This window comes from Triticum urartu, chromosome 1A (genome assembly GCF_056163025.1).
Source record: "Triticum urartu cultivar PI428250 chromosome 1A, HENAU_Tu73, whole genome shotgun sequence".
In the NCBI taxonomy this organism is placed as follows: domain Eukaryota; kingdom Viridiplantae; phylum Streptophyta; class Magnoliopsida; order Poales; family Poaceae; genus Triticum; species Triticum urartu.
In genome coordinates, this window is record NC_141873.1 from 534,495,879 (window position 1) to 534,521,820 (window position 25,942).

A 25,942-nucleotide genomic window follows, 5' to 3' on the forward strand; every position below is an offset into this window, starting at 1 on the left:
GATTAGCGGTACGGGAAATGCACATGGCCAATGGGCGTGAGTTTTGGCTGAGAATGATCATCTACTAAGGAGAATGTCTTCACAAATTTTGAGCTCAAAAGGAGGATCCTAGGTGGTACTTGCTTTGCAAAGTACCACGCTGGACAAAAATATGAATGTTGAAGCTGGGCTCAAAATAATGAATGGAGTGAGCTGAAATTTTGTGAAGGATGGTTATTTGGGCATAGGAAAGCATTGTAGAAAATTGATACCATTTGGACATGCCAAAGTAGTACTTCCTTCACAATGCTCTTCTATGGACAGAAACTTGGGAAAACTAGTGAGAGAGATTGGATGAATGAAATGAGCTCAAAATTGGTGTAGGTAAGTTACTTAGGTATGGTCATGCGCTGGTAAATTTTCAGATCATTTGGGTAAGCCTAGCTAGTACTTACTTCACAAAGCTTCTCTCGAGGTAGAAACTTTGGAAATTTCCCGAGAAAGATTTACTAGGAAAATTGATCTGAATATTATCATGTGGCAATGATTTGGGTATGGAAGAGTGCCCGAAAAGTTTGAGGGTAATAGGAAGGGTCTATATAACACTTGCTTTGCAACGTGCCAATTTGGCCATAAAATATAAATTGAACCTGGGGTCACATAGATGATTTGACTGAGCTGCAATTTGGAGGAGGGTGATAATTTGGACATATGAAGGAACTGTATAAATTTCATGTCATTTAGAGATATAAAAAAGGTACTTCCTTCACAATGCTTCTAGGTGGACAAAAACTTTGGAAATTTGCCGAAGAAGATTTGCTAGGCAAATGGAGCTGAATTTTGTCATGCGGTAATGATTTGGATAGGAAAGAGTGCCCAAAAATTCCGAGGGCAATCAAGAATATATAAATAACACTTCCTTCATAAAGTGTTGTTGTGAACAGAATAGGAAAATGAATATTGTTGAATTAGTTTTGAACTAGGCAAGGATTTTTACATATTTGATGAAGATATGCCCCAAAGAATTTATGAGATTTTTTTGGGAATTTTGGGAATGATAGAAATATAGGTTGCTTCACAACCTAGGGCAAAAACTGCCACATGGACATGACACATAGGCAAAACTGATGAGATGGCGCCTAGTCATCACAACGCACCACAATCTACAAGGCTATGACCATCTATATTGGTCATTAACAACTAGAAATAAGGCAGCGGACTAGCACTGTTTTCTTTGTGACCATTTCGTGTAAGGAAATTACAACCTTTCTGACCAAAATGGTCGCAATGGTTTAGGGTTTGGAGCCCCCTGAACAGCTTTTGACCAATTGGTCTAAAATGGTCATAAATTTATGACCAATTCTTCGAGGGTCACTGACAGAAGGTCATAAGTTGACATATTTCTTGTAGTGACTTAGTCCTTCGAGTGGATCAGGAGAAACCACACAAGCTCGCTCCTACTTGGGAAGGCCCCTTCATAGTCACCAGAGTCCTCCACAATGGAGCATACCACCTCTACAATGTCGATCGCCAGATTGACGAGCCACGAGCCTGGAATGCGGAGCTACTCCGCCCCTTTTATACTTGAATTCTCACTCGGATGAGATGTAATAACAAAAACTCCTGTAGTTTATTTATCAAAAGACAAGAGCGTTATAATTTTTCCAGTGATTATTATTGTTTTTGTTTGCGTAAGAAATCCCCCAGTGGGTGGCTTAGCCGCGAATCCGCTTCGCCTAAGTTTAAAAGAATCCTACCGAGTGGAGAGCAATCCTCCCACTCGGGGGCTTAGCTGCAGTCCAGTACTCGCCTAAGTTCTCTCACTGAAGACTTAGCTGCAGTCTGGCACTCGCCTAAGTTTGAAAAATCCTACCGAGTGGAGAGCAATCCTCCCACTCGGGGGCTTAGCTGCAGTCCAGTACTCGCCTAAGTTCTCCCACTTAGAGACTTAGCTGCAGTCCGGCACTCGCCTAAGTTTGAAAAATCCTACCGAGTGGAGAGCAATCCTCCCACTCGGGGGCTTAGCTGCAGTCCAGTACTCGCCTAAGTTCTCCCACTTAGAGACTTAGCTACAGTCAGGCACTCGCCTAAGTTTGAAAAATCCTACCGAGTGGAGAGCAATCCTCCCACTCGGGGGCTTAGCTGCAGTCCAGTACTCGCCTAAGTTCTCCCACTTAGAGACTTAGCTGCAGTCAGGCACTCGCCTAAGTTTGAAAAATCCTACCGAGTGGAGAGCAATCCTCCCACTCGGGGGCTTAGCTGCAGTCCAGTACTCGCCTAAGTTCTCTCACTGAAGACTTGCTGCAGTCCGGCACTCGCCTAAGTTTGAAAAATCCTACCGAGTGGAGAGCAATCCTCCCACTCGGGGGCCTAGCTGCAGTCCAGTACTCGCCTAAGTTCTCCCACTTAGAGACTTAGCTGCAGTCAGGCACTCGCCTAAGTTTGAAAAATCCTACCGAGTGGAGAGCAATCCTCCCACTCGGGGGCTTAGCTACAGTCCAGTACTCGCCTAAGTTCTCCCACTTAGAGACTTAGCTGCAGTCAGGCACTCGCCTAAGTTTGGAAAAATCCTACCGAGTGAGAGCAATCCTCCCACTCGGAGGCTTAGCTGCAGTCCGGTACTCGCCTAGGTTCTCTCACTAGGAGACTTAGCTGCAGTCCGGCACTCGCCTAAGTTTGAAAAAATCCTACCGAGTAGAGAGCGATCCTCTCACTCGGGGGCTTAGCTGCAGTCCAGTACTCGCCTAAGTTCTCCCAAACACATCTCAATCCTCAAGGACGACGAGGGGCAGATCAATTGCCACCTTCTCCTAGAGAGCTTCGCCACAGATACAATGCGCGATTCATCCCGCTCTACAGTAACGGGGTGTGGGTCGACCACCACCTTCTCCTGGAGAGCTTCGCCACAAATACAATGTGCGCTCCGTCCCACTCTGCAGTAACAGGGTGTGGGTCAACCGCCGCCTGCCCCTGGGGAGCTTCGCCACAAATACAAGACATGGGTCGACTGCTTCCCCCTCCTTCGGAGCTGCGCTGCGAATACAGAAAGTTGTCTCGAATAAAGATTGGGTTCACTCAGCAGGAGATTCATAAATATATTCAACGATAAACCAAGTTCAGATAAACTCTAAAGGTTTCGGATCACAGATCGAAGTACTCGGGCACGCAGCCCGAAAAAGTTTAAACGGTTACAAAAACCACTCGGCATTCCGAGGCAAATTTAAGGTAGGACATAAGAGTTTGTTCACTCCGCGGGAGGAGGGCTGGCAGGCTCGACGAACTCATCCAGGTCGACGCCATCGGCAATCCGAGTGGCGGCAGCTATGAAGGTTTCCATAAAAGTTTGGAAGTCGTGCTTCTGGGTGTTTGCGACCTTGATTGCGGCCAGCTTGTCTTGTCGCACCTCCTTGCAGTGGACACGAACCAAGGACAGAGCCACGTCAGCGCCACAACGAGCAGAAGACTTCTTCCACTCCTGCACTCGGTCCGGGATTCTGTTAAGTTGAGTCATCAGAGACTCAAGATCGTTTTGGAGCGTAGCCTCTGGCCAAAGTGACAGTTCGATCCGTGACATGGCGACCTTCAGTCGCGCCAAGTAGTCCACGGCACCGTCGATGCGAGATTCCAGTCGGAGCAGATTCATGGCAGTTTCATCTTTCACGGGAGAGTTGATTGGATCCAGACCTGGTTCGATCTGCCCAGTCTCCTCTTCAAAGTTCTGGCAAAACTCTGCATTCACGATCCAAGGATAAGTCAATTTTCATACACTGAGTTGACACAAAGAAAAATCAGTCGGAACTAAATGTGCACCTTCAAGCTTGATATACAACTTCTTGGCAAGGCTCCTCAGGTAGCTCTCCAGATCGTCCCTCCTACGAGCGACGCCTTCCATCTTTTCGTTCAGGTTGAGATTCTCCTTCTTCCAACGTGTGCACTCCCTGTTGGCTTCATTCAGAGCAGTCTTCAGCCTGGTATTCTCTTCTTCCAACTGGCCGACTGAAGCCAGCTTCTGTTCGGCCAGAGCGGTCCTGTCGTCAGCCTCCTTCTGGGTAGCAGACAAATCCTGATCCTTTTTCGCCAAAACTTCTCTCAGTTTTTCTGCAAAGAAATGATGATTGATTCAGAAATAGCAGAAGGGTGCTCGAGCCTAAAACTGACCAGTCGACAAACTCGTCTTACCTGCGGCGCCGTCTCTGACCTTTTGCAGCTCTGTCCTGGCCAGCTCCAAGTCAAGGTTCAGTTGAATCTGCTGCTTCTCCAAGTCAGCAAAGCGAGCTCCAAGATCACAAGATTTCTGAAATCAAAGGGGAGAAGTTATTTTTACAGCAAAAAAATACTAAGACTACGGTCGACTGCCCGCAGTCCACCATAGTCTCGGGGACTACACCCAGTGGGTGCACTTAGCGTGCCCCCACCGGTTCTGATCCCACTCGACCGGTCTGCCGGAGTCGAGTGAGGGGAATAAAAAAAAGAAGAGAGAGAGAAAGTAGAACTCAGACCACAATCGACTGCCAGCAGTCGACCGCGGTCTCGGGGACTACACCCAGTGGGTGCACTTGGCGTGCCCCCACCGGTTCTGATCCCACTCGACCAAGTCGAGCGGAAGAAACAAACTACCAGTTCGGTTTTACTCGACAAAATACAAAGACTACAGTCGACTGCCAGCAGTCCACCGTAGTCTCGGGGACTACACCCAGTGGGTGCACTCAGCGTGCCCCCACTAGCCCAAAAAATTCAATCGACACACCCACCGGGTGTACAGATGAAAATATTTTCGGAAAGAATCTTCAGATAGCATATCCTAACAGAACAAGCGGCGACCAACTAACCTGAACATTGCTCTGGAGAGCCGAGCTGGCATCATAGGCGGCTTGGCTGGCGTCTCGCACCATCTTCATCTTCTCCATCATAATGCCCGCCTGGCGTATGGCTTCCCTAGCAGCATTCACCTCGTCCTCCGGGACATGATGGGTTGCAAAAAGTGAAGGCAGGTCGACAGGGGCTCGAGCAGTCGACGAAGAAGGCAAGGCACTCGACAGTGGCTCGGCGAAGGTAACAGAACCCCGATTGACGTCGCTAGTGTCCTAAACGACTGGCTCTGCCCTCGGCGTCGACTGTAGCGCCTCACTTACAGGAGCTCGCCTATTCTTCCTCGTCAAAGGCCTCTCGGACTCTTCATCATCATCAAGGAGGTCGATAATGTTGGGAGCTGTGCAAAGTTCAATTGCCAAAATCACGTCACCCAATGAGGCACATTGCAGTTGAATCAACCGAATAAAGATAGTATGGCAGAAATCATACCCGAATTAGAAGTGACCGCATCCTCCATCACCTCATCATCATCCCTGTAAGCTGAGGTCCCGGAGGTAGCAGCACTGATAGTTCCAAAGTTCGTCCAGTTAAAACAAGAAAAACAAACAGCGCGGGGCGTCGAGTGAATGCAAATAGAGGCACTCACGTGGAAGCGACGGGATATCAATCTTGATTTTCGGCAACGCCTTCCGAGTCTTCGGCTCTACGACTCTGGGGTGCTTTGGCGCCTTCTCAGTCGGGGGTGGCGAAGAGATCTGAGGGCGCTTCGAAGACTGACCAGCTGGAGCAGTTGCCTTGTCACGGGCACTCGGCCGTTCTTGGTCAAGCTTGGATTGCCTCTCCCTGCGAGGAGGCGACTCGACTTCTTCTCCACCGCTTGAGCCGTCGCTCCCTCCATCCCCTTCACCATCGGAAGTCCACTCACCGCCACTCGCCTCGCCTTCCAGAGCTTGCTCCTGCTCCCCGTTGGGCATTGGATACATTTCAATAATGGCCTGAAAGAAAGCAGGTAGATCAAAGTCAGTCGACGCAATATCGGCAGCTACGCGAGTGAATTCAGATTACAAGCAAAAACTCAGAATCAGACCTGCTCCGGTGCGTGGGACTGGTCGAATGGAGGGACTCTCCTGGTTCCCCTGGGATTGTCCTTATTTCCAGTAATGCCAGACAACCACTTCTCCAGTGTGTCGTCGTCGACCTCCTCCGGGTGGATCCGAGTGGAGTCTTCAAGACCCGAATACATCCACATCAGATGGTCTCGGGCTTGGAGAGGCTGGATACGTCGCTGAAGGAAGACTTCCAAGAGATCCATACCAGTGACCCCGTCGCGAATAAGCTGGACCACTCGGTCGACCAGCACCTTCACGTGCGCCTTCTCCTTCGGGAGCACCTTCAAAGGGGAGGGTTTTTCCACTCGGTCCATGGTAAAGGGAGGGAGGCCAGTCGATTGCCCTGGCGTCGACTGGTCTTTACAGTAAAACCAGGTCGACTGCCATCCGCGAACTGAGTTGGGAAGAATCATGGCCGGGAAGGAGCTTTTCCCTCTCGTCTGGATGCCAAGACCCCCACACATCTGGATCACTTGGGTCCTCTCGTCACTCGGATTAGCCTTTTTCACTGTCTGGGAGCGACAAGTGAAAATATGCTTGAAGAGACCCCAGTGAGGCCGACAACCCAGGAAGTTCTCACACAAAGAAATGAAAGCGGCAAGATAAACGATTGAGTTGGGGGTAAAATGATGGAGTTGTGCCCCAAAGAAGTTCAGAAACCCTCGGAAGAAGGGGTGAGGGGGCAAGGAAAATCCGCGGTCGACGTGGGTGGCGAGAAGGACACGCTCACCCTCCCGAGGCTGAGGCTCAGATTCCGGTCCAACGCCTTATATGAGGCCGCTCCCGAGTGGCTGACGGGTAGGCCCAGGTGACTCTGTCAAATCTCGTAACGATCGCGCGCGCGGTACGTGGCAAAAAAGGCGGCGCGGGGATCGAGGCGTCTCCGCTCTATCCCATCCGATTACTACGGCCTCCCCCGTCCCGCGCGCTTCCCAAAATTCGGATCCCACAAAATCTGCGGGCAGCAAACAAACTTGTCAGACTAAAAGATCTCCTCCGCACCGTCACTCGGAGCCTTACAAGTAAAGAAACTCACTCGACGAAGAATTAAGAATGGATCAAGGCGACTGAAAAGGAAGTTGCTGTCATCACTCGGGTCCATTGATCCGGAGCAAGATATGCTCACGGTATGAAAAACGAGTCGGAGAGGTCCTCAACTCCTTCCCCACTCAAACCTCGATCCATTCAGGGGCTAATGATGAAGTTATGTACCTAGGGTAGGATCATGGACCTGTCCTAACTGCCCTACCCAAGGACATCTCTAGAAGAAATCACCTTTCAATCGACTTGAAGGTGTTCCACTCGACAGACTCAAAGTCACTCGACCAAGAAGCGATCACTCGACCAAGATCCAACCACTCGATGGCCAGGAGACCTAAAGTCACCCCGCACGCTAACGGTCGGTCATTAAGTAGCTCTTATGGTCATCATAGCACTTTATTACTAGCGTTACCAGTAATGCCCTGCCTTAATGTACATTGAACCCTTCATAACGTGGGCTGGCCGGGGTCCTGGCGCACTCTATATAAGCCACCCCCCTCCTCCGAGACAAGGGTTCGCACCTCTGTAACTCATACTCACATAATCCAGTCGACCGCCTCCGGGCTCCGAGACGTAGGGTTTTTATTTCTTCCGAGAAGGGCCTGAACTCGTAAACCTTGCGTCCTTACAACTTCTCCATAGCTAAGATCTCGCCTCTCCATACTTACCCCCCTACATTACTGTCAGACTTAGAACCACGATAGGGGAGTCTCCGGGCTGTCCACGAGGCAGGGGGGCGCGCCCAGGGGGATGGGCACGCCCCCCACCCTCGTGGGCAGCTCAGGACTCTTCTGGTCCATCTCTGATGCTCTGTGGGCTTCTTCTGGTCCAAAAATAAGTTCCGTGAAGTTTCGGGTCAATTGGACTCCGTTTGATTTTCCTTTTCTGCGATACTCTAAAACAAGGAAAAACAGAAATTGGCACTAGGCTCTTGGTTAATAGGTTAGTCCCAAATATCATATAAAATAGCATATAAATGCACATAAAACATCCAATGTTGATATTATAATAGCATGAATACTTCATAAATTATAGATACATTGGAGATGTATCACTTTTGTTCCAGCAGCGGTATGAATCTCTAGCCGTAGTAACATCTCCGTGATATCACCATTTGCTAGATGGAGAGGATGGAGGATTCCCCAAGGACTGGATTGTGTTTCCTCTTCACCTAGAGTTTTCATGTAATGTTGGTGTTTGATTAATTCAGAGCTTCGGCTCCTTAGGGGGGGACCCTCATTTTATTGATATGTGTTGAAGGATAGAGAGAGAAGGATTGGCGGAATATGATTTTTGTTGTATTGAGCATCTCGCGAGGTTTATATAGAGTACATGGCTTGAAGGGCAAGAAGGCTCTCCTGGAGACAAGGCAGTAGATTATTACAAATCATATGCTACCAAATACAAGAGATATGGCTATATACTCTAACATTATGTAAAGAAAACATTTCTTTAGAATAAATACTTGCTAGATCATGGTATATTTTTCTTGGAAATTGATCGTATCACTACTAGGAGAAAGCTTGTAGATGGAATTTTAGTAGTAGCATGTTACAACTGTCCAGCGCTACTGTTAGTTAGTGGTAGCATTGTGCATACACCAGCGCTAGAGGTAGTGAAGTAACAGTAGCGCTGGGCCGAGGGGCAGCGCTACTGCAAAGTGTGTGCACGGGCTAGCAGGTGGCCCCCGTTAGCAGTAGCGCTTGTCATCGGACCATGCTACTGCTATTGGGGTTAGCAGTAGCGCCCTCCTAGGACCAGCGCTACTGCTATGGGTGCCTTATCGAATTTTCTCCCCGCGCCTGACCTTCTTCCTCCCCTCACTCCCCATTGCGTCACTATGCCTCCGCCGCCGCAACATTGCCGCCGTTGTCCTCCCTCCTCCTTCCTCAGTATGCGGCGACCCTCCTCCCTCCTCCTCCCACCGCCGTCCTCCCTCCTCCTCCGGCTGCGCCCTCCTCCTCTGGCCAAGTCCTCCTCCCTCCTCCTTTGTTCGCGACCCTCCTCCCTCCTCCTCCGGCCAAGCCCTCCTCCGGCAGCCCTCCTCCCAGCGCCATCCTCCCCCTCCTCCTCCCACTCCCATCCTCCCTCCCACCTCCCTCCATCTCTCCTCACTGATCTGTTCTTGTATAATGTAGTTTTTTTTACTGTTTTTTCAATACAATAGAATGTAGATTATTTGCATGCAATATAATTTTTTTAGTGTAGTCTTTTGAATAGAAAATTTTCAACGTAGGTATTTGAATAGAGTAGATTTTTTTTTGTAAATATAGGTATTTTGAATAGAATAGAAATGTGGCACAGGGTACATGACCGACGTTATGTTAGTAGTTGTTATAGAAATGGTAGTAGTTTCGTTATAAAAAATTTAGGTATATAAAGTTTCAAAGGTTTACTAATTTTGTTCATAGGTTTGAATGTTGTTGGTGAGAGGCTCGGGATGTGGCGTGGGTGAGAGGCTCGGGATAAAAGCACTACTCTCCCATGCTAGCGGTGGCGATGCCAGTGGGTGACGTTGTGGCCCCTCTCCACGCGCCAGGGCTCCAGGTGAAAACTCTTGACCACTTCTTCGGTCTTGGCGGCGGCAATGGGTTGTATCATCATCCTCTTGAGGGCGTCGTCGTGGAGTCTAGGTTCCTTCCGGTTGCGCCACATCGTCATCGACGGACAAGTTTGGATCCTATCTCGAAGCGTCTTCTACTCTGGCATGAGACGGCCTCGCTTGTCTCCTTATCTTTTTCAGGGGTCCTCGTTGTCCACGGTCAGGATCAATGCTACATGCTCCGGAGCGGGAGGGCAGGGCAACGACATTTTTTTTTTTGAGGCTTAGCGATAGCTTGGTACGAGCGGTGCATCAATGTCCGACGTTTTTTCAAGAAGGCCTGGTTCCATTTCTTGTCAGTAGTCGAGGTCGTTTTGTGGTGGGGTGTAGCTACACATGTAATCTTGTTTTTTTAACCTTTGATCTGATTTGTTAACAAGATCTCAGTTGCCCTCCTAACCGACTCTGGACGCAATAGGCCGGCCCACCAGGCAACCCTCTGAGTACCTCGCATAAGCGGCGTATAGGATTGCGCCAACATCGTCGATTGAAGAAAAAAAAACGTTTCAGAAAAAGAAAATAAGCCATCTCCTATTGCTTACGCTGGTCCGCATAGAGGCGCTCAATTCCCCCAAATCCCCCACCCCCCTTCTCGCCGGCGGTGCCTACTCCGATCTCGGGCCGAGTTTCTCCGGCCACCGCCGCCCTCATCCCCGTACCCAAGGAGGTTCCGGCGTCGATGCGGACTCGCGTATCCAGTCGCAGCCGCGGGCCACCACCACGCGCCTGGACCGCATCTACTCGTCGCCCGGCCGAAGCGAGCTTCACCGCGGCCAGGAGGCGTCGCGCGGACCGTCTCCTGCGCCGGCAGCCGCGGAAGCAGGCAGATCCCGGCGAGGACCGTGTCAGCGCCCTCCCCGACGACCTCCTCCTCCTCGTCCTGCGTCGCCTCGACACCCGCGCGGCGCTCGGCGCCGGGCTGCTCTCCAAGCGCTGGGCTGGCCTCCCCCGCGAGCTCCCCGCCCTCGACCTCAGGGTCAGCGACGTACTCCCGCCGCGCTACCGGCAGTGGCTCCTCCGCTACCGTGACATCTTCAGCAGCGGAACCTTTGTGTTGTACAGGCATCGCCTCGCGCATCACGAGTTCGTGCCCGGTATGACGAGGTACGAGCGCCGCGCCATGCGCGCCTTCACCAGCTCCGTCGAGGGCCTCCTGGGCGCCCGAGCTCGCCGGAGGGTCAGCAGCCTCAGGGTCGAGTTCTTCATCACGCGCAACACCGGCTGCGTCAACCGGCTGATTTCCCAGGCCATGGATGCTTGGGGTGTCGACGACCTCGAGGTCATCGCCCGGCCGACATTCCGGCAGCAGACCGTGCACGCCTTCCCTGGCCATGGCCTCTGCTCCTCGCCCCGGTTGTCACGCCTGCAAAACCTCAAGCTTGGGGGCTGTGTCATCCCGCATCTGCTGCATGAGTACCACGCGCTCACTAGGCTCGTCCTGCAAGACGTTGCCGAGTCACCCCCGGCCGCCTACGAGGGCGTCTTCGCCTCGTGCCCGCAGCTGCAGGTGGTGCACCTCAACTCCTGTCTCTGCGGCGGCAAAGACATGGTCATGGTTGTGGATGCCCCCAGCTCGCAGATCAGGGAGTTCGTCGTGGACAAGTGTGAAATAGGATCAATATGGTTGAGGGATCTTCCCAATCTGGAGCGTCTGGCCTCCCTGGGCACACACCTGTACTTCGAGTCCACTGCATTCCCATGCCTAAGGCAATGGAGCCTCGCCCGCCGCCACGGTGTCGACTTGGATGGGTTTCGACAACACTTTCGGCAGCACCTGGAGCTTGACTTGTTTCTTGGACACACCCCGGACATTACCGATCTGATCATCCGGTTCACGGGGCCCGACAGATGGATCGTGCCATCTAGCTCACCATCCGTTTTATTACCTAATTTGAGGCGGCTGTTGGTCGCCGATGTGCCTTCGTCCTGGGACGTTTCTTGGCCCCGTCTTCTCTTTGAGACGGCGCCTAACCTCGAGAGTTTTCACATCCACATTGCCTCTTGCATGGAGGAGCCCAGTCCCAGTGAAGAAATATCCTGGTGTCCGACAAAGTTTCGGCAGCATCGCTTGAAGGAGTTTGTGATGGCTGGTTTTGAGGCAACAGAAAGGCAGATTTACCTTGTCAAGTTTGTCATGGCCGTATGCACGGCGTTGCGTCATGTCAGCATGTTCAAGAATGGGCATGCTCGGGACAAGGGGCACTGGGAATGGGAGATGGTGACACAACAACACTCATGGACTGAGGAGGAAAAGGATGACACGCTCAAGCAGATTATGGGCACGACATCTTCAACAGCAGCTCCGGTTCAACTGGTTTTAGGCTGATCATCGTGTGTTTGTGCCTGTCTTATGATCAACTCATAATGTATTCCACATCTCTGTTTTACTCAATGTGATTTACAATATGTTACTCAAATAATGTTTTTGTTTGTTATTCCTCTTCTGTGCTAAGCAGTGCGTGTGCATTTTTCAATGGAACTCAATCCAATTTGTCTGCTGAATTTTCCATATGTGCAGGCTTCTATAGTAATTTTTTCTTGAAAAGATTCATTATACAAGCTGTGGCAAGGGAAAACGTCATGGCATAATGCCTGCCGCTATTTCCACGTCATCCCCCAAATTTAAAGTACCTTCACAAAATCCTGCTTACTTGAAACTAAACTATCCGTTTACTGTGAAAAATGAAGAAGAAACTAGCCAGTGGCAAAAACATCAGGAGGCCAAACACAGCTATGCTGTTTGGATATATAATCTGCTGCTGCCTTTATCTGTATATACTAGGTGGTTAGGCAGCTGTTACATATATGTTTGTTTACTTTGTTTTGAATAAATATTGTGTGTGTGTGTTTTTCTACTTTTCCAACTTATGATGCATATGGAGTTACTTTTGTGATCACCTCGTGTTTTTACTTTCTACATATATGTACCTATGGGATATGAAGGATCTTTGTTACTACATTGTAGCAAATCTATGGGAAGTTATGTGTGTTACTATTGTAGTAGCAAGTCCACATGTAGCTGAGCTGGTTACTTGCCACTCTATGGTCTCACTGAGGCTGAAGCCTCTAGCAGTATAGGAAGTAGAGAAACCATTGTGGGCAGCTTTTATCCAGTGGATGAGGCTCTCAGCTTTAATCTAACCAATTTTGTAGAGGGATTAAGTTCTTAATCAGTTTACATGATTTCTTACCAATTTAAATGAAATTAATGTTGACTAGGTTCTCTGAAACTCTTGATTTCGTATCTGAAGTAAGGCATTTACACTAATTTTACTTGAAGTTGCACATCACTGAAGTAGCTAATGGAAGAATTAAAGCTCTTGTGTGGCCGCATGGGATTTCACTTGATATGTACTCTTTCCAGTGTCATTTCTTTTATCAAATTAGCTACAGAAGTAGTCCATAGAGTTTTTGCTTATCCCCATTCCACCACTTGTGGGTTGAACAGCTCCAAGCAAAAGCAATTGAGAAAGGGGGGACGCCCCTGTCTCAGTCCCCAGCGATGGAAGAAGGGAGTACTAGGAGCACAGTTTGAGGAGAATCCGAGATGATGTGGAGGCGAGGGAGGTGTCGATGAGATCACTGCAGCACTGACTGAAGCCAACGTAGGCGAGGACTTGAAGAAGGTAATCCCAATTGACAGAGTCAAAATGCTTTTGCATTATGTAGCTTTAGGAAGACGGATTGCTTCTTTGCACGGTGATGTGCTGATGGTTCTGAATAATATTCTGCACATACAGGAAGTTATCTTAAATACACCCGCAAAAAAAAAACTGATGGGGATGTTGTTCTGCATTTCAGGGGCAATATGGTTAGCAAGGAATTTTCCGAGGATCTTGTCAACACCGTGAGTAAGGCTAATGGGCATTGTCTTTCTTTGGCACAAGCGCAGTGATGGCGGTGTTGAGCAGGTTCCAGGTTGTAGCGTTGAGAGCAGATAGCTGACTGAGGGCATTCTGTAAATCCATCCTAGTTGTGTGCCAACAACGTTTGAAGGAAAGGCCAATGAAACTGTCAGGCCCAGAGGCGGGCCTTGTCAGCAGCAATATCTGTGATGGTGGCACGGGTGATCAAGATGACCAAGGTGAGCACGAGGAAGATTCAGATAATCCCAGTTTATGCTCCCTGCAGAGTTAGTTGTCCCTTGTGCCCAGCGGAGAGTCGAAATGTTCCAAGAGAGCAGCGGATTTGTCGTTGTGACAAGATACAAGAATGTTCTTGTTATCAAGGAAGGAAAGTTATGTGAAAATATCTGGTGTTAGCATCATCGGCTTTGATCCAGGACTGCAAAGAGCCCGTGCCGTTGTGGTGAGCTTGATGTGCAGGCCTGCAGCTTCAGGCAGGGGGTACCTTTGGCTTGCTCCACGCTTGAGTTGAGTCGGTTCCTCACAAGTGCAGGATAGTTGGCCACCTTCAAGAAAAGGGGCGGTGAATCTTTTGATAGAAAGATTGTAAGGGAACCCCTTACGGTATAATTAGTGCAACAAACCCAAATTGCAAATACCATGCCTTGAACTTGGATGGGTGGGAAGGCATCAACCCTTTCCCACCATTAGGCTATGCCTTAGTCTGTGATTTCATTCCAGGTTGCACACACCACCCAAGTAGCCATGCATAATTTTTGATTGGTTTCTCTCATTTGGGGAAGCATTATTCATTTAACATTTCATTTCATTTAACATTATACTAAGTTGTACTAAGCCTGTCATTTATATGCAGTGTTCTCAACTCCGTTACGTAACTGCCTTCCTTGAGGCTAGCCACAGTGGGGTAACTTACATAGTAACTTAACACATTTCAAGATAATTTTGCTTATGTGGTAAGTATTTAATAAGGAGAGAGGTGCTTGAAGTAACATAATATGTTACTGTAATATAGCGCTTTCCGAGGTAAAATGAGTCTATAAGACAATAAATGAAACAAATATGACACTACTATTAAGATATTTTGCACTATGGAGATAGTAACTTAGATTGGTGTCATACATATGACACTAGTCTAAGTTAGACCCCGCTATGACCAGCTGAGAGGGAGAGGGAGGGAGGGCATGCCAGCGTGGCGTCGGGAGGGCAGCGCCGCCTTCCCCAGCAACGGCGTCCGCATAAATACACCAGCAAACCAACCAGAGAATTGGTTCGTCGTCCCCAGCAACGGCGACCCCTCCACCCCAGCCTCCTCCCCTATCCAGGTGCTCTCCTCTCCCTTCTCCCTCTCTCCTCTCCCTCTCCCTTCTGGCCTTCTCCCTCTCCCTTCTGGCCTTCTCCCTCCCTCTCTCTCCCTCTCCCCCAACCTGACGTGCGATGCTCCTTGTCGCCAGGCCGGCGATGGATCGATTGAAGAGGCTGTGCAAGGTGCTCGGGTCCAACTACCAGGAGCGGCTGGATAAGCTGGGGATAGCGGCGGGGCAGAAGGAGATGGACGAGAAAACCAGCAAGGACCTCGAGCAAACAATCCGAGTACTCGAGAAAGCCAAGGAAGCCAGGTTCTCCAAGGTTCGTCCTGTTCCGCCGCGCGTGCATCCCTCCTTCTCTTCTCCTCTGCGTTCCTGCACTTGTTGCCCGCCCGTAGCTGCCTAGCTCTAGCTGCGATTTGGGAGTCTGGTTTGGAATTTGGGGCTGGATGCCGTGGGTTTCCAAGTTGGGGCTGGATGCGACGGGTTTCGAATTTGGAGTTTGGATGCCGTGGGTTTCCAATTTGGGGCTGGATATGCCGTGGGTTTCGAATTTGGGGCTGAATGCCGTGGGTTTCGAATTTGGGGCTGGATGCGACGGGTTTCGAATTTGGAGTTTGGATGCCGTGGGTTTCCAGTTTGGGGCTGGATGCCACGGGTTTCAAATTTGGATTCGGGTGCCATGGGTTTCGAATTTGGAGTTTGGATGCCGTGGGTTTCCAATTTGGGGCTGGATGGACGCCCGCCATCCATGGTTCCGTGTTCCACCTGCGATCGTCTCTTCTCTTGGATGGAGATGCGAGGGTGCCATGGGGGTTAAGCTGGGTTTAGAGCAACAGAGTGTATATTCAGCGAACGTTCACTCCATCATCTCCACGCGCGCCCCGTTCCTTCCTGGCCGTTAGATCAGATCCATCGCGTACGGGTCCGGGGATCAACACTGCCACAGCAATAGCTCTAGCGGAGGCCTTGGCTGGCGGCGGCAGGAGGGAGTAGTGCTGCAGCGGATGGGGGCGGCGGCGAAGGCCGTAGCAGATTGGGGCGGCGGCGGCGGTAGTGGACAGCGGCGCGGCGACCAGCAGAAGAGCACGTGAGGGGCCACGGGCGAGCTGCTGCTCCTCACGCCCTCTTCTGCTGGTCGTCTGCGTGAGGGGCAGCTGCAGAGGGCGGCGTCTGCGTGAGGGGCAGCTGCGTCGGGAAGAGGGTCAGCAGAGGGTCCGCTGCTCCTTGCCTCCTTGCAGCATCTTCGTGGAATGGAAGGGGATGAGGTTACTTACTATCTTATGGCTTTTGTTAACCAAACTACTTTGCGGACGATAGATCGTGGTCCAACTTTGGACCATGAAGAATCTAACGGCGCTACCCAGTTTTGCTCTATGGATTGACGGCTTGATGTGCCGCATCGTGCGTATACGACAACAACAACGACAAAGTCTTTAGTCCCAAACAAGTTGGGGTAGGCTAGAGGTGAAACCCATAAGATCTCGCAACCAACTCATGGCTCTGGCACATGGATAGCAAGCTTTCATGCACCCTTGTCCATAGCTAGCTCTTTGGTGATACTCCAATCCTTCAGGTCTCTCTTAACGGACTCCTCCCATGTCAAATTCGGTCTACCCGCCCTCTCTTGACATTCTCCGCATGCTTTAGCCGTCCACTATGCACTGGAGCTTCTGGAGGCCTGCGCTGAATATGCCCAAACCATCTCAGACGATGTTGGACAAGCTTCTCTTCAATTGGTGCTACCCCAACTCTATCTCGTATATCATCATTCCGGACTCGATCCTTCCTCGTGTGGCCACACATCCATCTCAACATACGCATCTCCGCCACACCTAACTGTTGAACATGTCGCCTTTTAGTCGGCCAACACTCAGCGCCATACAACATTGCGGGTCGAACCGCCGTCCTGTAGAACTTGCCTTTTAGCTTCTCTTCAATTGGTGCTACCCCAACTCTATCTCGTATATCATCATTCCGGACTCGATCCTTCCTCGTGTGGCCACACATCCATCTCAACATACGCATCTCCGCCACACCTAACTGTTGAACATGTCGCCTTTTAGTCGGCCAACACTCAGCGCCATACAACATTGCGGGTCGAACCGCCGTCCTGTAGAACTTGCCTTTTAGCTTTTGTGGCACTCTCTTGTCACAGAGAATGCCAAAAGCTTGGCGCTACTTCATCCATCCGGCTTTGATTCGATGGTTCACATCTTCATCAATACCCCCATCCTCCTGCAACATTGACCCCAAATACCGAAATGTGCCCTTCTGAGGTACCACCTGGCCATCAAGGCTAACCTCCTCCTCTTCACACCTAGTAGTACTGAAACCGCACATCATGTACTCGGTTTTAGTTCTACTAAGCCTAAACCCTTTCGATTCCAAGGTTTGTCTCCATAACTCTAACTTCCTATTTACCCCCGTCCGACTATCGTCAACTAGCACCACATCATCCGCAAAGAGCATACACCATGGGATATCTCCTTGTATATCCCTTGTGACCTCATCCATCACCAATGCAAAAAGATAAGGGCTCAAAGCTGACCCTTGATGCAGTCCTATCTTAATCGGGAAGTCATCAGTGTCGACATCACTTGTTCGAACACTTGTCACAACATTATCATACATGTCCTTGATGAGGGTAATGTACTTTACTGGGACTTTGTGTTTCTCCAAGGCCCACCACATGACATTCCGCGGTATCTTATCATAGGCCTTCTCCAAGTCAATGAACACCATATGCAAGTCCTTCTTTTGCTCCCTATATCTCTTCATAAGTTGTCGTACCAAGAAAATGGCTTCCATGGTCGACCTCCCAGGCATGAAACCAAACTGATTTTTGGTCACGCTTGTCATTCTTCTTAAGCGGTGCTCAATGACTCTCCCATAGCTTCATTGTATGGCTCATCAGCGTAATTCCACGGTAATTAGTACAACTCTGAACATCCCCCTTGTTCTTGAAGATTGGTACTAATATACTCCGTCTCCATTCTTCTGGCATCTTGTTTGCCCGAAAAATGAGGTTGAAAAGCTTGGTTAGCCATACTATCGCTATGTCCCCGAGACCTTTCCACACCTCAATGGTGATACAAATCAGGGCCCATCGCCTTGCCTCCTTTCATCCTTTTTAAAGCCTCCTTGACCTCAGACTCCTGGATTCGCCGCACAAAACGCATGCTGGTCTCATCAAAGGAGTCGTCCAGTTCAATGGTAGAACTCTCATTCTCCCCATTGAACAGCTTGTCGAAGTACTCCCGCCATCTATGCTTAATCTCCTCGTCCTTCACCAAGAGTTGGCCTGCTCCGTCCTTGATACATTTGACTTGGCCAATATCCCTCGTCTTCCTCTCTCGGATCTTGGCCATCTTATAGATGTCCCTTTCGCCTTCCTTCGTGCCTAACCGTTGGTAGAGGTCCTCATATGCCCGACCCCTTGCCTCACCAACAGCTCGCTTTGCGGCCTTCTTCGCCATCTTGTACTTCTCTATGTTGTCTGCACTCCTATCCAGGTATAGGCGTTTGAAGCAATCTTTCTTCTCTTTAATCGCCTTCTGGACATCATCATTCCACCACCAGGTATCCTTATCTTCGCTTCTCCTTCCCCTGGACACTCCAAACTCCTCCGAGGCCACCTTACGAATGCAAGTCGCCATCTTGGTCCACACATTGTCCGCATCCCCTCCTTCCTCCCAAGGGCCCTCCTTAATGACCCTCTCCTTGAACACTTGAGCTACCTCCCCCTTGAGCTTCCACCACTTCGTTCTAGCGACTTTGGCACACTTATCCCGCTGGACACGAATCCGAAAGCGGAAGTCAGCAACCACCAGCTTATGCTGGGGTACAACACTCTCTCCAGGTATCACCTTACAGTCTAGGCATGCACGCCTATCTTCTCTTCTCGAGAGGATGAAATCAATCTGGCTAGAGTGTTGGCCACTACTAAAAGTCACCAAATGTGATTCTCTCTTTCTAAAGAGGGTGTTAGCTACAATCATGTTGTAGGCTAGAGCAAAGCTTAAGACATCTTCTCCTTCTTGATTCCTGATGCCATAGCCAAAGCCCCCGTGCGCCCCTTCAAAACCTGTGTTAGATGTACCCACGTGGCCATTGAGGTCTCCTCCTATGAAGAGCTTCTCACCAATCGGTACACTCCTAACCATGTCTTCCAGGCCTTCCCAGAACTCCCTCTTCGTGTTCTCATTGTGGCCTACTTGCGGGGCATACGCACTGATAACATTGAGAACCAAATCCTCAACTACCAGCTTGACCAAGATAATCCGGTCCCCACGTCTCTTGACGTCTACCACTCCATACTTGAGGCTCTTGTTGATCAAGATGCCTACGCCATTTCTGTTTGCAGCCGTCCCCGTGTACCACAGCTTGAAGCCGGTATCCTCCACCTCCTCCGCCTTCTGTCCTCTCCATTTGGTTTCTTGGACGCAAAGGATATCAACACCTCTCCTCACCGCTGCATCAACTAGCTCCCGAAGCTTCCCTGTCAGAGACCCTACGTTCCAGCTACCTAAGCGAATCCTCCTAGGCTCGGCTAGCTTCCTTACCCTTCGCACTCGTCGAGTCAAATGCGAAGACCCTTGCCCATTTTCCACTACATCCGGGCGCCGATGTAGCGCGCCACTAAGGATGCGACGACCCGATCCTCGCTCACTTGCCACCGTATCCGGATCAAGATACGGCGCGCCACCTTGGGGGTGACGGCCCGGCCCTTGCCCATTTTCCACCACACCCGGGTTCCGATGTAGCGCGTCGCTGAGAGGGTTACGCCCCAACGAAGATCTTTTGGGTTTCATCTCCATAAGAGTGGCTGAGTTTTTACGTTGGCTCGCCAAGCCTATCACAACCCTCCTCCTTTACCCGGGCTTGGGAGCTGCTATGTTGAGACAACATAGGCGGAGTTCCGCATCGTGCGTATATCGTCCAGAAATTATGTGTGTGTGTGTGTGTAGCAGCGTTCCCTTGTGAATTGGTGCGAACCTGCAATGTGTTATGTTTGTAACAGGGTTGTGGCACAGCTTGCATACTAATTGAGGCTTGGGTTGCAAATTTGTGATATAACAGAGGAGAAATGGTGAGGGAGTAAGCGATAATTACTACGGTCAAGAAGATCAATTGAGTATCAACTAAACAAGCATAAATTTCTGTTTACACTCATGCTCTTAACTCATGGTTTTGTTAATTTTATGAATGGCAGCTTCAAGCCTTGGGGTTAAAGCTTCGAGACCTGTGGAAGTTCCACAATACTGCTCCAGAAAATATCTTGGAGTTTGCCGAAACTTTTGCTTGCATAGATGCTGAATCCGCAAATGAATTGACCAAGGAGAAGTCACTTTCCATGGAACTTATCAGTAAAGTAAGATCTTGGTAGCTTTGTTATGTTTATTCATGCCCAGTTTTATTTTTGGTCATATAAACTTGCTTCTACACCTTGTTCTAAGCTGTTTGAATGTGTTTCATAGGCGCTGTGCCTAGTTTTATTTTTGGTCATATAAACCTGCATTGTACACCTTCTTCTAAGGTGTATGAATGTGTTTCATAGGTACTGTGCCCAGTAATATTTTTTGTCATATAAACCTGCATTGTACACCTTCTTCTAAGGTGTATGAATGTGTTCCATAGGCGCTGTGGCCAGTTTATTTTTTGTCGTATAAACTTGCATTGTAGACCTTCTTCTAAGGTGTATAAATGTGTTTCATAGGCGCTATGCTGTTGCAAGGCCTGATCTGTAGCAAACACTGTTTATTTCTTGATTTGTTATTTTTCTGCGATAACTGAATCTTGTGGACCCATGGTTTCATTTATATGGGTCCAGCTGATGATCTGAAAAAAACTTGCGTTGTATACAGGCAACTGAAGAGATTAACACCTTGGAGGCTTCTATGGTTGCCAAACAGAAGAAGATGTACTTGGGTAAAAAACAGAAATTGCTGAAATTGCTTGAAGAAACGCACATGGTACCTGCTGACATTAAATTTGATCCCAAGAAAAAAGGTACTTGAACATGTTGATGCAATTACTTCTATGGCATATAGATTATGCCCATCATTAATGCATGTTTCGCAATCTCGGTTCTCTTTTTCGCTAAAACAAACCATGATCAGCAAATCTGTTTGGTGCTCCCACTCTGGTTTCCCTATTTGTTTGGTGCTCCCTGCTTCTCTTTTACCTCCCTATAGATTATGCCCATCATTAATGCATGTTTCCCTGCTTCTCTTTTACCTCCCTAATTCTCCCATCCTTTCCCCACTAGTCGCACGTAGTGGGGAAAGGATGGGAGAATTAGGGAGGTAAAAGAGAAGCAGGGGTAGGGAATACGGTATTTCATTACTTGCCCTCCTTACGAGGATACATCCTTATATAGACCCTTTAGGTCAGTTACTGTTCACTGAAAAGTAATTCCACACACCCTGGATACTTCTGGACTAAGATGGGTCCATGTAAGAGACAACTGGACTCTTAAGATGACACAACATTACTCCCCTTCTCAGAGAAGCAGCTTGTCCTCAAGCTTCATATTTGCTAGAGCTGACTATTCCTACATGTCAGCTGGTCCGCTGTTCTTTCTTGTATAAGCCGGACTAGATGGTAACTGGAACGAAGGTCGAGCTTGGTGTATTTTCTTCTTCATTTGTTTATAGGGTAGTTTCTTCATCTGTTCATAGATATTTTGTGCCTGATCCACTCTGTTTTTATTTTCAGTAGAATCTGATTTCCCCAAAGCAATAACAGATTTGAAGATTTTGATTAAACAAGTTAAAGTACAAATTCCTCAAAGAAAAGATATTGTCATGCGAATTGAACTACTCCAGCACGCAGTGAATAATTCACTCTCTGTGAAAACATCTGAAAGTAAGAAATATGTTCTAGTTTATTCAAATTGAAAATAAACCAACCAATCATATGTAATTTTTCTCATATTTTATTTGCTAAACAGGGCTACTTCGCTCTTTGAAGAATTTGGTCCTCCTCGAAGACACATTTCTATTTGATGGCAAGGATGTGAAGGTTGTTATAAATGCAATCGAAGATTTAATGAAACCAGCTTCAACAAAGCCTGCGCTTCCAGTAAAGAAGAGGATGAGTGCTCGGCTGACTGAGTTGAGGGACAAGGAGCAGTCCAGTCCTGACCTGCCTCCCCCTCCCTATCCTTCACGAGTTCGCGATGGGAATAGGGAACGCAGGAAGGGGGTATGGGGCAAGGAATCCAAGAGGTGAGCATTTGAAATATAGATTGTCTTTTCAGCATAGCACCCTCTGAAAAAGAAACTTGGCATGCTCATATTTCTTGAGTAAAATATTCCTCTTGTTCCTTTTTGTGGCTGATGCATCTTGCATGAATGAATTTATGGCCATCCAAAACTAGTATGTGTTTCCAACAGCCTAAAGAGAGTCCATCCAAGACTAAAATGAAAAACGTCCCATACCGATGTATAATTTCTAGCTCTTCTCCTACAGTCAGATCTGGAACATTTAGATGAAGATGCTTAGGTACAAAGGGCTGCATGGGTAACTTGATCAGAATGATGAAAAACAATAGGTATCTCAACACTGGAACTAGGATAGTTTCATCATGTCTAATTTTCCATGGGCATTCAGTATGCCCTGATGGGATTGTTGAGTAGTTCTGCCTACATGGCCACATGGGCAGAAATACAGAGGAAAGCCTGGAAACTGTTGAGGTAGATGCAATGAAGACATGCTAAGTTATTCGAAGTGCGGGGATGGGGGTTTCTTATGCTGTCTGTTTTGAGGTGTTGAAACTAAGCCTAGTGGTTGATGCTATTTTTCCTAAGTGAAGTTGTCATTCACATTTGATGGGCCTCTCTCTCAAAGCAGGGCAATCCTTGTCTGAGCTGTATGATTGAGGTTTCTATACACGTGGTGCTGCACTCCCACTCCACATCACTACGTGCTTGCAGTTGGCTTCCCGATAAGCATCTGACCTTTTAAGTTGCATATGTTGTCAGGTGAAAAGGCTTCATGGACGCCCCGCGCAAGGCCCTTGTCAACAAGTCAAGTTACTCGAGTACCGTCCCGACTCCTCCCTCCCAGGATCACTCGTCTGTCCACGAAGATTGAGCACTTGTAAAGTTGTGTGCTTCAACACGAACTGTCTTCTCATTTGAAGGCAAGACGCCCGTGACCGACAGCAAAATGATAATGTGGCGAATAGTTTTTGTTGTGCGGACGTACTTTGGTTTGTTGCTTCTGAGGATAGATAGATAGATGCATAGATCTCAGCAGACCATTCCATGCGTACTGTCGCTTTACCTGGGAAAACAGTGGCCTCTACAGGAACCTTGTAGCCATGTAATCGTGTCAGGTTCCCGACTGTTGGCTGTTACAAATGTAGATGGATCTAGGATGCCTGTGTTTTGCTGATAGTCCTCGCTGATGAGTTGTTGGAACGTGCATATTAGAACTGTGTTGCGAGTATCCGTCGCCAGATGATTTGTTTGTCGTGGGAGTAGAGTGTCGCCCGGTCACCATGTTCAAAGAATGCGCATGCATGCTCTCTCACCCAAGGACGTCACGCATTGTTCACTCCAGATCTACAACCTCCAATCTGTACTGTACCCATTGTTCACTCTTGCATAATAGGTTTTTTTCCCCCAGTGATCTGACGCTGTCGTGTCGAGCAGGAAGGACGAACGGGGCCCAATATCACCATTATTTACTCCAACTCTCAATATCTCCCAAATATCCCTAAATATACTCACTCCCGCCGTGGCCAATTAAACTAGTGCCTCTCCTTCTCCCACCCTTGCGCCGCCCTGTCTCCCGTCGCTGTAGCCGCCACGCGCCCACCGATGACCGTCCGTCCTGATGGAATGGATACCCTGAACCCTTCCCTCACCCTGCCGGCCACCGCCGCTGAAAATCTTGCTAGATCTACCTTGGCTAAATGCCGGAGGGCCGGCCGGCTGGGTTGTAGGGCGTCGTGCGATGGTGCGTAGGTGGGGGGCGTGGGCGTTGCCTACTCTGCCAAGATACATACGGAAAAGTAATATAGATATGAAAAGATGGACCAGTGGGCTTCTTTTATTAGTTTTTACACCGGTTCATCAATTGTGGAAGACGTAACATGCCCGCTTCAATTAATTACCGGAGTTTAATCACATGATTCGTGAAAAAAATGCTGAGGTGGCATGCTATTGATATAGTGAGGCTGCAAACTAAATGATGAGATGGTATGATGACGATGATATGGACAGTGCACATGTTGAGAGAATTGATAGTAGTGATGATCGATTTATTAAGAATGTAAGATTTATTAGCTAGCGGGTTACGGCCTAATGTCCAAGCGGGAATTCTCACTTATTTTGCGGCACCGAACATATCCATACAAGATTTAAGGCTTGAGCGAGAGCCGTCCCGCCCAGTGCTTGTAGCTCCCACATCCACAATACACATCTGTTCTACCAGAGCCGAACATTATGCGCTTCTCATTGAGAAACTTTTGCGATTAATTAGGTGCCATGTAGCAAAATCCACCCCTATCCGGCCTGGGAGCTTGATTACGTCAATAGAAAGAAAATGCTTTCAAAAATGCCACAAAGAAACTTTATAGGCAAGACTAAACATATTATATGTCAAGAGTAAAAGAGGGCCTGTTAAAGTTGGGAAAATATTATATATCAAGAGTCGGAAAAATCACGTACGGGTAAAAAAAAATCACACAAAGTTTAAAATGAAAAAAAGCCTCCCCGGGTACTGCTTTTCTTGGGCTCTGGCCTCTATATCTTTTGTGGGCTATGGCCGCTTTTTTGTGTGGGCCCTTTGGCCTCTTTTTTTCCTCACTTTTACCTCTCTCTTTTTTCCTCTCATTGCCGGCCGGCTGTGTCCACTCCCCCCGTGGAGGCAACGCCATGTAGGCAGGCCAGTAGATAAAGCAGGGTGCACCGTGCCACAGCGGGCGATGTGGGACAATTTACGAAACTACCAGGAGCGGCGCTCTCGCCCGCCCGCCCGCATGGGCCGGCTCGGAACAGTAACGCGAAACATAACCGGCCCATCAGTGGTTTCAGCGAAATAAAAAAGTTTATTTACGCGATAGGTTTGCTAGCTAAAGTAGCCGGTCGAGAGATCGAACGCCCAACCTCGCATTATCCTTTCTTTTTTAAAAAAAAAATCTCTCATTTATCCATCGTTGTATGAGAGAGCTACTTATCACTACTCGTTACTGTGAGAAGCATCATGTTTGCATCGTAAACCATTAGCATACGGTGAGAAGCATCCTCTGCTCATTCTTGGACCAATGCATTACTGTCCAAGGCACTTCTTGGACGACAGGCTAGAGAGCTGGAGACTGTGGGTAACAGAATAATTAATAAATAGGACAATGCAAACAAATATTTAGATCATGTATGTAGATGATGAAAATAAGACCTTCAGTATCTCGGTGAGCTTCGTCTTCGCCTTGTTCCGGATTTGGCTACCATCCAAAAGCATGTGTTGTATTGGTTTGGTTCCTGTTGTCACCTGCAAATTAGTGTGTGCAACGACTCAGCTCATTTTTCCTGTTAACTGTTATGGTGTGCAGTGTTCAAACTACTAGAACAGTCAAACCCTTGCAACAGGGCACCATTACAAAAGAGAAGTGTGGTGGCCACAGCAATTCTTCATTTGGGAAATATTCTTGCTACTTCAACATGTAAAAAGAAGTGAAACATGATCAACATGGAGAAACGATTAATCTGAAAAATTAGTTGCATATCTTATCAAAGGTTTGAGTTTTGACCAGTTGAACAGAAGTACTGTATAAATTCATAAAACTACACAGGTACCTCTTTTCTCTCTGATATAATTTAGCGTTCTCCTGGAACACAAAGCTTCAACAATAACAAAAGAACAATCATTTGCAAAAATTTGTCCAGTCTTGCTATCCAACAAACAAGAAGACATTTTCATTGAGAACGAGCAGGCTCATTAATAATGATTTCCTTTTGTATCTACAATCAAACAGATTTTCCATCTTTGATATTTTCAAATATGTCATATGGCATGGCCCCGCCCATAACAAGATGAAACTCATCCCAGGACCAGAGATAGCTCCAACAGTAGGATGACAGCACAACAGGTGAAATGAAACACCTTGCAACACTGAACAACCTAAAATAGATTCATAGAAGTAGAGAAACATCAGTCACTACTCTTGCCACCATATTGACATATTCGAAATCACACTTCCAGGGCAACATTGGGATG

General features: G+C 48.4%; 2 protein-coding genes across 7 annotated transcripts; both read left to right on the forward strand.

Annotated features, from left to right (window-relative positions):
* Positions 1 to 10,041: 10,041 nt before the first annotated feature.
* LOC147992325 (uncharacterized) lies at positions 10,042 to 14,392 on the forward strand. 2 transcript variants are annotated; one of them, XR_015609161.1, is made up of 4 exons: positions 10,042 to 11,909; positions 12,992 to 13,169; positions 13,345 to 13,627; positions 14,263 to 14,392. XR_015609161.1 is itself a non-coding variant. In XM_087529317.1 (1 exon), exon 1 carries the CDS (start codon positions 10,223 to 10,225, stop codon positions 11,867 to 11,869), a length of 1,647 nt encoding a protein of 548 aa, XP_087385443.1. In that variant the 5' UTR covers positions 10,042 to 10,222; the 3' UTR covers positions 11,870 to 11,978. The 2 variants fall into 2 exon arrangements, 1 of the variants encoding a protein (XP_087385443.1); XM_087529317.1 differs by lacking the exons at positions 12,992 to 13,169; positions 13,345 to 13,627; positions 14,263 to 14,392 and having other exon boundaries at positions 10,042 to 11,978.
* A 195-nt stretch (positions 14,393 to 14,587) lies between these two features.
* Positions 14,588 to 23,150, forward strand: LOC147992326 (65-kDa microtubule-associated protein 9-like). Of its 5 annotated transcripts, none has more exons than XM_087529330.1 (7): positions 14,591 to 14,731; positions 14,861 to 15,035; positions 19,929 to 20,087; positions 20,581 to 20,725; positions 21,437 to 21,583; positions 21,669 to 21,945; positions 22,702 to 23,150. In XM_087529330.1, exons 2-7 carry the CDS (start codon positions 14,868 to 14,870, stop codon positions 22,703 to 22,705), a joined length of 900 nt encoding a protein of 299 aa, XP_087385456.1. In that variant the 5' UTR covers positions 14,591 to 14,731; positions 14,861 to 14,867; the 3' UTR covers positions 22,706 to 23,150. The 5 variants fall into 5 exon arrangements, with proteins under 5 accessions (XP_087385464.1, XP_087385471.1, XP_087385456.1 ...); XM_087529326.1 differs by having other exon boundaries at positions 14,592 to 14,731; positions 21,434 to 21,583; XM_087529338.1 differs by lacking the exon at positions 22,702 to 23,150 and having other exon boundaries at positions 14,588 to 14,731; positions 21,669 to 21,949.
* The last annotated feature ends 2,792 nt before the right edge of the window (positions 23,151 to 25,942 follow it).

Bases quoted from the DNA above. Each gene is read 5' to 3' on its own strand.
- LOC147992325 (XM_087529317.1), top strand. From the start codon at position 10,223: ATGCGGACTCGCGTATCCAGTCGCAGCCGCGGGCCACCACCACGCGCC.
- LOC147992326 (XM_087529326.1), top strand. From the start codon at position 14,868: ATGGATCGATTGAAGAGGCTGTGCAAGGTGCTCGGGTCCAACTACCAG. The intron at 15,036-19,928 runs GTTCGTCCTGTT...TATGAATGGCAG, and splicing joins AGGAAGCCAGGTTCTCCAAG to CTTCAAGCCTTGGGGTTAAA. The intron at 20,088-20,580 runs GTAAGATCTTGG...CGTTGTATACAG, and splicing joins CCATGGAACTTATCAGTAAA to GCAACTGAAGAGATTAACAC.